This window comes from Pezoporus occidentalis, unplaced genomic scaffold (genome assembly GCF_034315485.1).
Source record: "Pezoporus occidentalis ecotype Australia unplaced genomic scaffold, CSIRO_AGI_Poc_V1 ctg765, whole genome shotgun sequence".
Lineage (NCBI taxonomy): Eukaryota > Metazoa > Chordata > Aves > Psittaciformes > Psittacidae > Pezoporus > Pezoporus occidentalis.
Window position 1 is genome coordinate 1 of NW_026916121.1, and position 15,260 is coordinate 15,260.

The 15,260-nt window shown below is 56.4% G+C and overlaps 1 protein-coding gene across 1 annotated transcript; it reads left to right on the forward strand.

Annotated features, from left to right (window-relative positions):
- Window positions 1–871: 871 nt before the first annotated feature.
- LOC134155338 (retinoic acid receptor RXR-beta-like) lies at window positions 872–13,799 on the forward strand. The gene is made up of 5 exons (XM_062602429.1): window positions 872–923; window positions 2,594–2,726; window positions 6,406–6,497; window positions 9,901–10,006; window positions 13,650–13,799. Exons 3-5 carry the CDS (start codon window positions 6,431–6,433, stop codon window positions 13,795–13,797), a joined length of 321 nt encoding a protein of 106 aa, XP_062458413.1. The 5' UTR covers window positions 872–923; window positions 2,594–2,726; window positions 6,406–6,430; the 3' UTR covers window positions 13,798–13,799.
- Window positions 13,800–15,260: the final 1,461 nt, after the last annotated feature.

A 15,260-nucleotide genomic window follows, 5' to 3' on the forward strand; every position in this document is an offset into this window, starting at 1 on the left:
CCCCATCCCTTCCCCCTCTCCCACCCCCCCATCCCCCTTTCCCTCCCCCCCCCCCCCCCAACCTCCACCCCCCCCTCACTGCTCGCCCCCCCAGCCCCGTGACCCGGTGACCAACATCTGCCAGGCCGCGGACCAGCAGCTCTTCACCCTGGTCGAGTGGGCCAAGAGGGTGCCCCGCTTCTGCCAGCTGCCCCTCGACGACCAGGTCATCCTCCTGCGGGCAGGTACCGCGCTATGGGGCGCTATGGGGCAGCTATGGGGTGTCTATGGGTCTCTATGGGGTCCCTATGGGGGTCTATGGGGTTTCTATGGGGCTCTATGGGGTCCCTATGGGGGTCTATGGGGTTTCTATGGGGGCCCCGCTTCTGCCAGCTGCCCCTCGACGACCAGGTCATCCTCCTGCGGGCAGGTACCGCGCTATGGGGCGCTATGGGGCAGCTATGGGGTGTCTATGGGGTGCTATGGGGTCCCTATGGGGGTCTATGGGGTGCTATAGGGTCCCTATGGGTCTCTATGGGGTGCTATGGGGTGTCTATGGGTCTCTATGGGGTCCTATGGGGGTCTATGGGGTGTCTATGGGGGTCTATGGGGTCCCTATGGGGGTCTATGGGGTTTCTATGGGGGCCCCGCTTCTGCCAGCTGCCCCTCGACGACCAGGTCATCCTCCTGCGGGCAGGTACCGCGCTATGGGGTGTCTATGGGGCAGCTATGGGGCGCTATGGGGTGTCTATGGGTCTCTATGGGGTCCTATGGGGTCCCTATGGGGGTCTATGGGGGTCTATAGGGTGTCTATGGGGGTCTATGGGATGCTATGGGGTCCCTATGGGTCTCTATGGGGTCCCTATGGGGGTCTATGGGGTTTCTATGGGGGCCCCGCTTCTGCCAGCTGCCCCTCGACGACCAGGTCATCCTCCTGCGGGCAGGTACCGCGCTATGGGGCGCTATGGGGCAGCTATGGGGCTCTATGGGGTCCTATGGGGGTCTATGGGGCGCTATGGGGCTCTATGGGGTGTCTATGGGTGTCTATGGGGTCCCTATGGGGGTCTATGGGGTCCCTATGGGGTCCTATTGTGGACCTGTGGGTCTCTATGGGGTCCTATGGGGGTCTATGGGGTCTCTATGGGGTGCTATGTGGTGCTATAGGGTCCCTATGGGGCTCTATGGGGTCCCTATGGGGTCCTATGGGGTTTCTGTGGGGGCCCCACTTCTGCCAGCTTCCACACTTACGATTCTGCCCCACACACACGGGGCCACCCCACACTTACGGACCCGCCCCACACGTATGGGGCCGCAGCGCACTTATGGGTCTGACCCACACATATGGGACTGCCCCACACTTATGGGTCTGACCCACACATATGGGACTGCCCCACACTTATGGGTCCACCCCACACACATGGGGCCACCCCACACTTACGGGACTGCCCCACACATATGGGACTGCCCCACACTTATGGGGCTGCCCCTTATGGGGCCGACCTGCATATATGGGGCAGCCCCACACTTATGGGTCCGCCCCACACTTATGAGTCCACCCCACACTTATGGGTCCCCCCCCCACATAGGGGTCCACCCCAAACTTACGAGTCCACCCCACACATATGAGTCCACCCCACACATATGAGTCCACCCCACACTTATGTGTCCGCCCCACACTTATGGGTCCGCCCCACACTTATGGGTCCACCCCACACTTATGGGTCAGCCCCACACTTATGGGTCCACCCCACACTTATGGGTCCACCCCACACTTAAGAGTCCACCCCACACTTATGTGTGCGCCCCACACTTATGGGTCCCCCCCCCACTTATGGGTCCCCCCCCACTTATGAGACCACCCCACACCTATGACTCCACCCCACACTTACGAGTCCACCCCACACTTATGGGGCCGCCCCACACTTATGGGGCCGCCCCACACTTATGGGTCCACCCCACACTTATGTGTCCGCCCCACACTTATGGGTCCCCCCCACACTTACGAGTCCCCCCCACACTTATGGGTCCACCCCACACTTATGGGTCCGCCCCACACTTATGGGGCCGCCCCACACTTATGGGTCCACCCCACACTTATGGGTCCGCCCCACACTTATGAGTCCCCCCCACACTTATGGGTCCGCCCCACACTTATGGGTCCGCCCCACACTTATGGGTCCCCCCCACACATACGGGTCCGCCCCACACTTATGGGTCCCCCCCCCACTTATGGGTCCCCCCCACACATACGGGTCCACCCCACACTTATGGGTCCCCCCCCCACATAGGGGTCCACCCCAAACTTACGAGTCCGCCCCACACTTATGCATCCCCCCCACACTTATGGGTCCACCCCACACATATGGGTCCCCCCCACACTTATGGGTCCTCCCCACACTTATGAGTCCGCCCCACACTTATGGGTCCGCCCCACACTTATGGGTCCACCCCACACTTATGAGTCCGCCCCACACTTATGGGTCCGCCCCACACTTATGGGGCCGCCCCACACTTATGGGTCCACCCCACACTTATGAGTCCGCCCCACACTTATGGGTCCGCCCCACACTTATGGGTCCGCCCCACACTTATGGGGCCGCCCCATTGCCTGCAGGCTGGAACGAGCTGCTCATCGCCTCCTTCTCGCACCGCTCCATCTCCGTGCAGGACGGGATCCTCCTGGCCACGGGGCTCCACGTCCACCGCAACAGCGCCCACAGCGCCGGCGTCGGGGCCATCTTCGACAGGTTGGGGGGTGCTGTGGGGCAGAGGTGGGGCGGCAATGGGGCTGGAATGGGGTTGGAACGGGGTTGCAATGGGGCAGGAATGGGGTTGGAACGGGGTTGCAATGGGGCAGGAATGGGGTTGGAACGGGGTTGCAATGGGGTTGGAATGGGGTTTCAATGGGGCTGGAATGGGGTTTCAATGGGGCAGGAATGGGGTTTCAATGGGGCAGGAATGGGGCTGCAATGGGGTTGCAATGGGGCTGGAATGGGGTTCCAATGGGGCAGCAATGGGGTTTCAATGGGGCAGCAATGGGGCTGGAATAGGGTTGCAATGGGGTGGAATGGGGTCACAAAGGGGGTGCAATGGGGCAGCAATGGGGTTGCAATGGGGCAGGAATGGGGTTGCAATGGGGCAGGAATGGGGTTTCAATGGGGTTTCAATGGGGCAACGGTGGGGCAGCAGTGGGGCTGGAATGGGGTTTCAATGGGGTTTCAATGGGGCAGCAATGGGGCAGCAATGGGGCAGGAATGGGGCAGCAATGGGGTCGCAATGGGGCAGGAATGGGGCTGGAATGGGGCTGCAATGGGGCGGCAATGGGGCAGGAATGGGGTTGGAATAGGGTTGCAATGGGGTGGAATGGGGTCACAATGGGGCAGGAATGGGGTCACAATGGGGGTGCAATGGGGCAGCGGTGGGGCAGGAATGGGGCAGCGGTGGGGCAGGAATGGGGCAGCGGTGGGGCAGGAATGGGGCAGCGGTGGGGTCGCAATGGGGCAGGAATGGGGTTGCAATGGGGCAGGAATGGGGCGGCAGTGGGGTTTCAATGGGGTTTCAATGGGGCTGCAATGGGGCAGCAATGGGGTTTCAGTGGGGCAGCGGTGGGGCAGGAATGGGGTTGGAATGGGGTTTCAATGGGGTTGCAATGGGGTTGCAATGGGGTTGGAATGGGGTCACAATGGGGCTGGAATGGGGTTTCAATGGGGCAGGAATGGGCCGGCAATGGGGTTTCAATGGGGTTTCAATGGGGCTGGAATGGGGTTGCAATGGGGCAGCAATGGGGCAGGAATGGGGCTGGAATGGGGCAGCAATGGGGCAGGAATGGGGCGGCAGTGGGGCAGCAATGGGGTTTCAATGGGGTTGCAATGGGGCGGGAATGGGGCAGGAATGGGGCTGGAATGGGGCAGGAATGGGGTTTCAATGGGTTTGGAATGGGGCAGAATGGGGTTGCAATGGGGCAGGAATGGGGTTTCAATGGGGTGGAATGGGGCTGGAATGGGTTTGGAATGGGGTGGAATGGGGTTGCTATGGGGCTGGAATGGGGTTTCAATGGGGTTCCAATGGGGTTGGAATGGGGTTTCATTGGGGTTGGAATGGGGCTGGAATGGGGCTGGAATGGGGTCGCAATGGGGCAGCAATGGGGCTGGAATGGGGTTGGAATGGGGCTGGAATGGGGTTGGAATGGAGTTTCAATGGGGCTGGAATGGGGTTGGAATGGAGTTTCAATGGGGCAGCAGTGGGGCAGCAATGGGGCTGGAATAGGGTTGCAATGGGGGTGCAATGGGGCAGCAATGGGGCAGGAATGGGGTTCCAATGGGGTTTCAATGGGGTTGGAATGGGGTGGAATGGGGCTGGAATGGGGTTTCAATGGGGTTTCAATGGGGCTGCAATGGGGTTTCAGTGGGGCGGCGGTGGGGCAGGAATGGGGTTGCAATGGGGCAGAGGTGGGGCAGCTGTGGGGCAGCAATGGGGCAGCGGTGGGGCAGCAATGGGGTTTCAATGGGGTCGCAATGGGGCTGGAATGGGGTTTCAATGGGGTTTCAATGGGGCAGCGGTGGGGCAGCAATGGGGCTGGAATGGGGTTTCAATGGGGTTGGAATGGGGTTTCAGTGGGGCAGAATGGGGTCGCAATGGGGCAGGAATGGGGCAGAAATGGGGTTGCAATGGGGTTTCATTGGGGTTTCAATGGGGTTTCAATGGGGCAGGAATGGGGTCGCAATGGGGCTGGAATTGGGTTGCAATGGGGTTTCAATGGGGCTGGAATGGGGCAGGAATGGGGTTGGAATGGGGTTGGAATTGGGTCACAATGGGGCAGGAATGGGGACGGAATGGGGTTGGAATGGGGTCACAATGGGGCAGGAATGGGGACGGAATGGGGTTGGAATGGGGCAGCAATGGGATTGCAATGGGGTTTCTTTGGGGTTTCAATGGGGTTGGAATGGGGTCGCAATGGGGCAGGAATGGGGTTGCAATGGGGCAGAATGGGGTTGCAATGGGGCAGAATGGGGTTGCAATGGGGTTGGAATGGGGCTGGAATGGGGCTGGAATGCGGCTGGAATGGGGCAGAATGGGGTTGCAATGGGGCAGAATGGGGTCCCAATGGGGCAGCAATGGGGTAGCAATGGGGTTGCAATGGGGCAGACTGGGGTCGCAATGGGGCAGCAATGGGGCAGGAATGGGGTTGCAATGGGGCAGAGGTGGGGCAGCAATGGGGCAGGAATGGGGCTGGAATGGGGCAGAATGGGGTTGCAATGGGGTCACAATGGGGTTGCAATGGGGCTGGAATGGGGTTGCAATGGGGTAGCAATGGGGCGGCAATGGGGTTTCATTGGGGTTTCATTGGGGCAGAATGGTTTTGCAATGGGGCAGGAATGGGGTTTCAATGGGTTTGGAATGGGGTGGAATGGGGTTGCAATGGGGCAGCAATGGGGTCGCAATGGGGCAGGAAAGGGGTTGCAATGGGGTTGCAATGGGGCAGAATGGTTTTGCAATGGGGCAGGAATGGGGTTTCAATGGGTTTGGAATGGGGTGGAATGGGGCTGGAATGGGGTTTCAATGGGGCTGCAATGGGGCAGAATGGGGTTTAAATGGGGTTTCAATGGGGTTTCAATGGGGTTGCAATGGGGTTTCAATGGGGCAGCGGTGGGGCAGCAATGGGGCTGGAATGGGGTTTCAATGGGGTTTCAATGGAGCAGCAGTGGGGCAGCAATGGGGCAGAATGGGGTTGCAATGGGGCAGCAATGGGGCGGCAATGGGGCAGCAGTGGGGCAGGAATGGGGCTGGAATGGGGTTTCAATGGGGTTTCAATGGGGCAGGAATGGGGCTGCAATGGGGTCGCAATGGGGCAGAATGGGGTTTCAATGGGGTTTCATTGGGGCAGAATGGGGTCGCAATGGGGCTGGAATGGGGTTTAAATGGGGTTGCAATGGGGCAGGAATGGGGTTGGAACGGGGTTGCAATGGGGCTGGAATGGGGCTGGAATGGGGCAGAATGGGGTCGCAATGGGGGTGCAATGGGGCAGCAATGGGGCTGGAATGGGGTTGGAACGGGGTTGCAATGGGGCTGGAATGGGGCTGGAATGGGGTCGCAACGGGGTGGAATGGGGCTGGCACTGCCATGGAATGACCCCATTGAACCCCATTGACCCCCCGGCCCCACTGAACCCCCCCTGCCCCACTGAATCCCCCCTGCCCCACTGAACCCATTGACACCCATTGACCCCCCCTGCCCCATTGACCCCCCCTGCCCCACTGAAACCCCCTGCCCCATTGACCCCCCCTGCCCCACTGAACCCCCCCCGCCCCACTGAACCCCCCCTGCCCCACTGAACCCCCCCCCACCCCATTGAACCCATTGACCCCCATTGACCCCCCTGCCCCACTGAACTCCCCGCTGCCCCACTGAACCCCCCCTGCCCCATAGGGTGCTGACGGAGCTCGTATCCAAGATGCGGGACATGCGCATGGATAAGACAGAGCTGGGATGCTTGCGGGCCATCATCCTCTTCAACCCGGGTAAGGGACCCTCAGAGGGGCGCTATGGGGCAGCCCCATAGCGGGACATAGGGGGCAGCACCATCGTGGGTCTATGGGGCAGCCCCATCATCCGCTTCCATCCAGGTAAAGGATGCTCCCCATAGGGATGCAGGGATAACGGCAGTGGTCCATGGGGGTACCAGTGTGGGATATGGGGCAGGGGGATGCTCAGAGGGGCGCTATGGGGCAGCCCCATAGCGGGACATAGGGGGCAGCCCCATCGTGGGTCTATGGGGCAGCCCCATAGCGGAATATAGGGGTCACCGCATAGTGTCTCTATGGGGCAGCCGCATAGTGAGACATGGGGGAGTCCCACTATAGTGTTTCTATGGGGCAGCCCCATAGCGGGATATAGGGGGCAGCCCCATAGCGGGACATAGGGGGCAGCCCCATGGTGGGTCTATGGGGCAGCCCCATCATCCTCTTCAACCCGGGTAAGGGACCCTCAGAGGGGCGCTATGGGGCAGCCCCATAGCGGGATATAGGGGGCAGCCCCATTGCGTGTCTATGGGGCAGCCCCATCATCCTCTTTAACCCGGGTAAAGGATGCTCCCCATAGGGATGCAGGGATAACAGCAGTGGTCCATGGGGGTACCAGTGTGGAATATGGGGCAGGGGGATGCTCAGAGGGGCGCTATGGGGCAGCCCCATAGCGGGACATAGGGGGCAGCCCCATAGTGCCTCTATAGGGCAGCCCCATAGCGTGATATAGGGGTCACCACATAGTGTCTCTATGGGGCAGCCTCATAGTGAGACATGGGGGAGTCCCACTATAGTGTTTCTATGGGGCAGCCCCATAGCGGGACATAGGGGGCAGCCCCATAGTGCTTCTATAGGGCAGCCCCATAGCGTGATATAGGGGTCACCACATAGTGTCTCTATGGGGCAACCGCATAGTGAGACATAGAGGTGTCCCACTATAGTGTTTCTATGGGGCAGACCCATAGCGGGACATAGGGGGCAGCCCCATAGCGGGACATAGGGGGCAGCCCCATTGTGGGTCTATGGGGCAGCCCCATCATCCTCTTTAACCCGGGTAAAGGATGCTCCCCATAGGGATGCAGGGATAACGGCAGTGGTCCATGGGGGTACCAGTGTGGGATATGGGGCAGGGGGACGCTCAGAGGGGGTCTATGGGGCAGCCCCATAGCGGGACATAGGGGGCAGCCCCATAGTGCCTCTATAGGGCAGCCCCATAGCGTGATATAGGGGTCACCACATAGTGTCTCTATGGGGCAGCCTCATAGTGAGACATGGGGGAGTCCCACTATAGTGTTTCTATGGGGCAGCCCCATGGCGGGACATAGGGGGCAGCCCCATCGTGGGTCTATGGGGCAGCCCCATAGCGGGATATAGGGGTCACCGCATAGTGTCTCTATGGGGCAGCCGCATAGTGAGACATGGGGGAGTCCCACTGTAGTGTTTCTATGGGGCAGCCCCATAGCGGGACATAGGGGGCAGCCCCATTGCGTGTCTATGGGGCAGCCCCATCATCCTCTTTAACCCGGGTAAAGGATGCTCCCCATAGGGATGCAGGGATAACGGCAGTGGTCCATGGGGGTACCAGTGTGGGATATGGGGCAGGGGGATGCTCAGAGGGGCGCTATGGGGCAGCCCCATAGCGGGACATAGGGGGCAGCCCCATGGTGGGTCTATGGGGCAGCCCCATAGCGGGATATAGGGGTCACCACATAGTGTCTCTATGGGGCAGCCTCATAGTGAGACATGGGGGAGTCCCACTATAGTGTTTCTATGGGGCAGCCCCATAGCGGGCTATAGCTCTCCCCCCATAGCATCCCTATGGGGCAGCCCCATAGCGGGATATAGGGGGGGTCCCACTGTAGTGTTTCTATGGGGCAGCCCCATAGTGGGCTATAGCTCTCCCCCCACAGCATCCCTATGGTTCAGCCCCATAGCAGGATACAGGGGGCAGCCCCATAGCGGGCTATAGCTCTCCCCCCACAGCATCCCTATGGTTCAGCCCCATAGCAGGATATAGGGGGCAGCCCCATAGCAGGATATAGGGGGCAGCCCCATAGCGGGCTATAGCTCTCCCCCCATAGCATCCCTATGGGGCAGCCCCATAGCGGGATATAGAGAGGGTTGCACTATAGTGTTTCTATGGGGCAGCCCCATAGCAGGATCTAGATCTCCCCCCACAGCATCCCTATGGTTCAGCCCCACAGCGGGACATAGGGTTCCCCCCATAGCATCCCTATGGTTCAGCCCCATAGCATCCCTATGGTTCAGCCCCATAGCGGGCTATAGCTCTCCCCCCACAGCATTCCTATGGGGCAGCCCCATAGCGGGATATAGAGAGGGTTGCACTATAGTGTTTCTATGGGGCAGCCCCATAGCAGGATATAGGGAGCAGCCCCATAGCGGGATATAGGGGGTAGCCTCATAGTGGGATATAGGGGGCAGCCCCATAGTGGGCTATAGCTCTCCCCCCACAGCATCCCTATGGTTCAGCCCCACAGCATCCCTATGGTTCAGCCCCATAGCGGGCTATAGCTCTCCCCCCATAGCATCCCTATGGTTCAGCCCCATAGCATCCCTATGGGGCAGCCACATAGCAGGACATAGGGTTCCCCCCCCAGCATCCCTATGGTTCAGCCCCATAGCGGGATATAGGGGAGCTCCCCCCATAGTATCCCTATGGTTCAGCCCCACAGCATCCCTATGGTTCAGCCCCATAGCGGGCTATAGCTCTCCCCCCATAGCATCCCTATGGGGCAGCCCCATAGCAGGATATAGGGGGGTCCCACTATAGTGTTTCTAGGGGGCAGCCCCATAGCAGGCTATAGCTCTCACCCCATAGCATCCCTATGGTTCAGCCCCACAGCATCCCTAGGGGCAGCCCCATAGCGGGACACAGGTTTCCCCCCCCAGCATCCCTATGGTTCAGCCCCATAGCAGGACATAGGTTTCCCCCCATAGCATCCCTATGGGGCAGCCCCATAGCAGGACATAGGTTTCCCCCCATAGCATCCCTATGGGGCAGCCCCATAGCGGGATATAGGGGAGCTCCCCCCATAGCATCCCTATGGTTCAGCCCCATAGCGGGACATAGGGGAGCTCCCCCCATAGCATCCCTATGGGGCAGCCCCATAGCGGGCTATAGCTCTCCCCCCATAGCATCCCTATGGTTCAGCCCCATAGCGGGACATAGGGTTCCCCCCACAGCATCCCTATGGTTCAGCCCCATAGCAGTCTATAGCTCTCCCCCCATAGCATCCCTATGGTTCAGCCCCATAGCGGGACATAGGGGAGCTCCCCCCATAGCATCCCTATGGTTCAGCCCCATAGCATCCCTATGGGGCAGCCCCGCGTGGGTCCATGGGGCTGACTTGTGGGTCGCCGTTGCCGCTGTGCCCCATAGATGCCAAGGGCCTGTCCAACGCGGCCGAGGTGGAGCTGCTGCGGGAGAAGGTTTACGCGGGGCTGGAGGCGTACTGCAAGCAGCGGTACCCGGAGCAGCAGGGCAGGTGCGGGCGGACCCGAAACGCGCGGAATTCACCCCAAAATGAGGCCGAAAACATCAATTTCACCCAAAAAACATCAAATTCAGACCAAAATACATCAAAATGACCCGAAACGCGCGGAATTCAACCCAAAATGAGGCCAAAATGAGGCCAAAAACATCAATTTCACCCAAAAAACATCAAATTCAGCCCAAAATGAGGCCAAAATGACCCAAAACGCGCGGAATTCAGCCCAAAATACGTCAAAATGACTCAAAACACGCGGAATTCAACCCAAAATGCGTTAAAATGACCCAAAACACGCGGAATTCAGCCCAAAATGACCCAAAACGCACAGAATTCAGCCCAAAATGCATCAAATTCAGGCCAAAATGCTTCAAAATGACCCAAAACGCGCGGAAGTCAACCCAAAATGACCCAAAATGAGGCCAAAAACATCAATTTCACCCAAAAAACATCAAATTCAGCCCAAAATGCATCGAATTCAGCCCAAAATCCATCAAAATGACCCAAAACGCGCGGAATTCAGCCCAAAATACGTCAAAATGAGGTCAGAAAACATCAATTTCACCCCAAAAACATCAAATTCAGCCCAAAATACATCAAAATGACCCAAAACGCGCGGAATTCAACCCAAAATGCATCAAATTCACCCCAAAATCCATCAAAATGACCCAAAACACGCGGAATTCAGCCCAAAATACATCAAAATGAGGCCAAAATACATCAATTTCACCCAAAAAACATCAAATTCAGCCCAAAATGCATCAAAATGACCCAAAATACATCAAAATGACCCAAAACGCGCGGAATTCAACCCAAAATGAGGCCAAAACGCGCGGAATTCAGCCCAAAATGAACCAAAATGAGGCCGAAAACATCAATTTCACCCAAAAAACATCAATTTCAGCCCAAAATACATCAAATTCACCCCAAAATCCATCAAAATGACCCAAAACACGCGGAATTCAGCCCAAAATACATCAATTTCACCCAAAAAACATCAAATTCAGCCCAAAATACGTCAAAATGACCCAAAACACGCGGAATTCAACCCAAAATGCATCCAAATGACCCAAAACACGCGGAATTCAACCCAAAATACATCAAAATGACCCGAAACGCGCGGAATTCACCCCAAAATGACCCAAAATGAGGCCAAAAAACATCAATTTCACCCAAAAAACATCAAATTCAGCCCAAAATGCATCAAATTCACCCCAAAATCCATCAAAATGACCCAAAACACGCGGAATTCAACCCAAAATACATCAAAATGAGGCCAAAAAACATCAATTTCAACCCAAAACACGCGGAATTCAACCCAAAATGACCCAAAACACGCGGAATTCAACCCAAAATGCGTTAAAATGACCCAAAACGCGCGGAATTCAGCCCAAAATGTCCCAAAACGCACGGAATTCAGCCCAAAATGCATCAAAATGAGGCCAAACGCGCGGAATTCAGCCCAAAATGCATCAAAATGACCCAAAACGCACGGAATTCAGCCCAAAATACATCAAAATGACTCAAAACACGCGGAATTCAACCCAAAATGCATCAAAATGACCCAAAACGCACGGAATTCAGCCCAAAATACATCAAATTCAGCCCCAAAAACATCAAAATGACCCAAAACACGCGGAATTCAACCCAAAATACATCAAAATGAGGCCAAAATACATCAATTTCACCCCAAAAAACATCAAATTCAGCCCAAAAAACATCAGATTCAGCCCCAAAATACATCAGATTCAGCCCAAAAAACATCAGATTCAGCCCAAAATGCATCAAATTCAACCCAAAATGCATCAAATTCAGCCCAAAAACATCAAATTCAGACCAAAAAACATCAAATTCAGCCCAAAATGCGTCAAATTCAGCCCAAAAAACATCAAATTCAGCCAAAAAAAATCAAATTCAGCCCAAAATGCGTCAAATTCAGCCCAAAATGCATCAAAATGACCCCAAAACACGTGGAATTCACCCCAAAAAGCATCCGAATGACCCAAAACTGCCCCAATTCACCCCAAAATGCATCCGAGCCTCAAATGCATCACATTGACCCAAAACCCCCCAATTTCACCCCAAAACCCCCCGATTTAAACCCAAAAACCCCCTTTTTCACCCCAAAACCTTTTCTCCCCTTTCCCCCCAAATCCCCCCCAACCCCCCCAATTTCACCCCAAATCCTCCCAATTTAAACCCAAAAACCCCCTTTTTCACCCCAAAACCTTTTCTCCCCCTTTACCGCCCCAAAAGCCCCTAATTTCTCCCCCAAACCCCCCCATTTCCCCCCAAATCCCCCCAATTTAACCCAAAAACCCCATTTTTCACCCCAAAACTTTTTCTCCCCCTTTACCCCCCATTCCCCCCCATTTCCCCCCCAAAACCCCCAATTTCACCCCAAATCCCCCCAATTTGCTCCCAAAAAACCCTAATTTCACCCCAAAACTTTTTCTCCCCCCATTCCCCCCCATTTCCCCCAAAAAGAGCCAATTTCACCCCAAATGCCCCAATTTCCCCCCAACCCCCCCCAATTTCCCCCCAACCCCCCCCAATTTCACCCCAAATCCCCCCAATTTAAACCCAAAAACCCCCTTTTTCACCCCAAAACCCTTTCCCACCCTTTCCCCCCCAATTTAACCCAAAAACCCCCTTTTTCACCCCAAAACCTTTTCTCCCCCTTTACCCCCCCAAAACCCCCCAATTTCACCCCAAATCCTCCCAATTTAACCCAAAAACACCCTTTTTCACCCCAAAAACTTTTCTCCCCTTCCCCCCCAAAACCCCCCATTTTCCCCCCCAAAACACCCCAATTTCACCCCAAATCCCCCCAATTTAAACCCAAAATCCCCCTTTTTCACCCCAAAACCTTTTCTCCCCTTTACCCCCCCATTCCCCCCCATTTTCCCCCCCAAATCCCCCCAATTTAACCCAAAATCCCCTTTTTTCACCCCAAAACCCTTTCCCCCCATTCCCCCCCAATTTAACCCAAAAACTCCCTTTTTCACCCCAAAACCTTTTCTCCCCTTTCCTCCCCATTTCCCCCCCAAAACCCCCCAAATTTCACCCCAAATCCCCCCAATTTAACCCCAAAATCCCATTTTTCACCCCAAAACCCTTTCCCCCCCATTTCCCCCCCCAAATCCCCCCAAATTCACCCCAAATCCCCCCAATTTAACCCAAAAACCCCATTTTTCACCCCAAAACCTTTTCTCCCCTTTACCCCCCCATTCCCCCCCATTTTCCCCCCCAAATCCCCCCAATTTAACCCAAAATCCCCCTTTTTCACCCCAAAACCCTTTCCCCCCATTCCCCCCCAATTTAACCCAAAAACTCCCTTTTTCACCCCAAAACCTTTTCTCCCCCTTTACCCCCCAAAACCCCCTAATTTCCCCCCCAAAAAAAACCAATTTCCCCCCCAAACCCCCCCAATTTCACCCCAAAACCCTTTTCCCCCTTCCTTTTTACCCAAAATCCCCCTTTTTCACCCCAAAACCTTTTCTCCCCCCTTTCCCCCCCAAAAAGAACCAATTTCCCCCCCATTTCCCCCCATTTCCCCCCCAAACCCCCCCTTTTTCACCCCAAAACCCTTTCCCCCTTCCTTTTTACCCAAAATCCCCCTTTTTCACCCCATTTTCAGGTTCGCCAAGCTCCTCCTCCGCCTCCCTGCCCTGCGCTCCATTGGCCTCAAGTGCCTGGAGCATCTCTTCTTCTTCAAGCTCATCGGGGACACCCCCATCGACACCTTCCTCATGGAGATGCTCGAAGCCCCACATCAACTCTCCTAAAGTGGGGGGGGGGACACCCCTAGATATAGGGTGGGGGTCTGCCCCATAAGTTAAACCCCGAAAACCCCCCCAAAATCCGGTTTTTCTACCCCAAAATAGGAGGGTTTTTACCCCCATGTGGGATGAAGGATGCGGGATGCGAAGTGGTACCCAAGGAGGGAGCTGATGGGGAGGGGGGGGGGGATTGAGAGGGGTTCTATGGGGCAGCCCCATAGAGGGGTATTGGGGTCCCCCCCATAAGTTAACACCCCCAAAATCGGGTTTTTCTACCCCAAAATAGGAGGGTTTTTACCCCCATGTGGGATGAAGGATGCGGGATGCGAAGTGGTACCCAAGGGGGGAAGTGATGGGGAGGGGGGGGGAGTTTGAGAGGGGTTCTATGGGGCAGCCCCATAGAGGGATGTGGGGGTCCGCCCCATAAGTTAAAGAGCCGAAAACGCCCCCAAAATCCGGTTTTTCTACCCCAAAATAGGAGGGTTTTTACCCCCATGTGGGATGAAGGATGCGGGATGCGAAGTGGTACCCAAGGGGAGGAGTGATGGGGAGGGGGAGGGGGGTTGAGAGGGGTTCTATGGGGCAGCCCCATAGAGGGACTTTGGGGTCCCCCCCATAAGTTAAGCCCCGAAACCCCCCCCAAAATCCGGTTTTTCTACCCCAAAATAGGAGGGTTTTTACCCCCGTGTGGGATGAAGGATGCGGGATGCGAAGTGGTACCCAAGGAGGAAAATGATGGGGAGGGGGGGGGGATTGAGAGGGATTCTATGGGGCAGCCCCATAGAGGGACTTTGGGGTCTGCCCCATAAGTTAAGCCCCAAAATCCCCCCCAAAATCCGGTTTTTCTACCCCAAAATAGGAGGGTTTTTACCCCCATGTGGGATGAAGGATGCGGGATGCGAAGTGGTACCCAAGGAGGGGAGTGATGGGGAGGGGGGGGGTTGAGAGGGGTTCTATGGGGCAGCCCCATAGAGGGATGTGGGGGTCCGCCCCATAAGTTAACACCCCCAAAATCGGGTTTTTCTACCCCAAAATAGGAGGGTTTTTACCCCCATGTGGGATGAAGGATGCGGGATGCGAAGTGGTACCCAAGGGGGGGAACTGATGGGGAGGGGGGGGGGGGTTGAGAGGGGTTCTATGGGGCAGCCCCATAGAGGGATGTGGGGGTCCGCCCCATAAGTTAAAGCCCCGAAAACGCCCCCAAAATCGGGTTTTTCTACCCCAAAATAGGAGGGTTTCCACCCCATGTGGGATGAAGGATGCGGGATGCGAAGTGGTACCCAAGGAGGGAAGTGATGGGGAGGGGGTGGGGAATGAGAGGGGTTCTATGGGGCAGCCCCATAGAGGGATGTGGGGGTCCGCCCCATAAGTTAAGCCCCGAAAACGCCCCCAAAATCGGGTTTTTCTACCCCAAAATAGGAGGGTTTCTACCCCATTTGGGATGAAGGATGCGGGATGCGCAGTGGTAC

Bases quoted from the DNA above. Each gene is read 5' to 3' on its own strand.
- LOC134155338 (XM_062602429.1), top strand. From the start codon at position 6,431: ATGCGGGACATGCGCATGGATAAGACAGAGCTGGGATGCTTGCGGGCC. The intron at 6,498-9,900 runs GTAAGGGACCCT...TGTGCCCCATAG, and splicing joins CATCATCCTCTTCAACCCGG to ATGCCAAGGGCCTGTCCAAC. The intron at 10,007-13,649 runs GTGCGGGCGGAC...CCCCATTTTCAG, and splicing joins TACCCGGAGCAGCAGGGCAG to GTTCGCCAAGCTCCTCCTCC.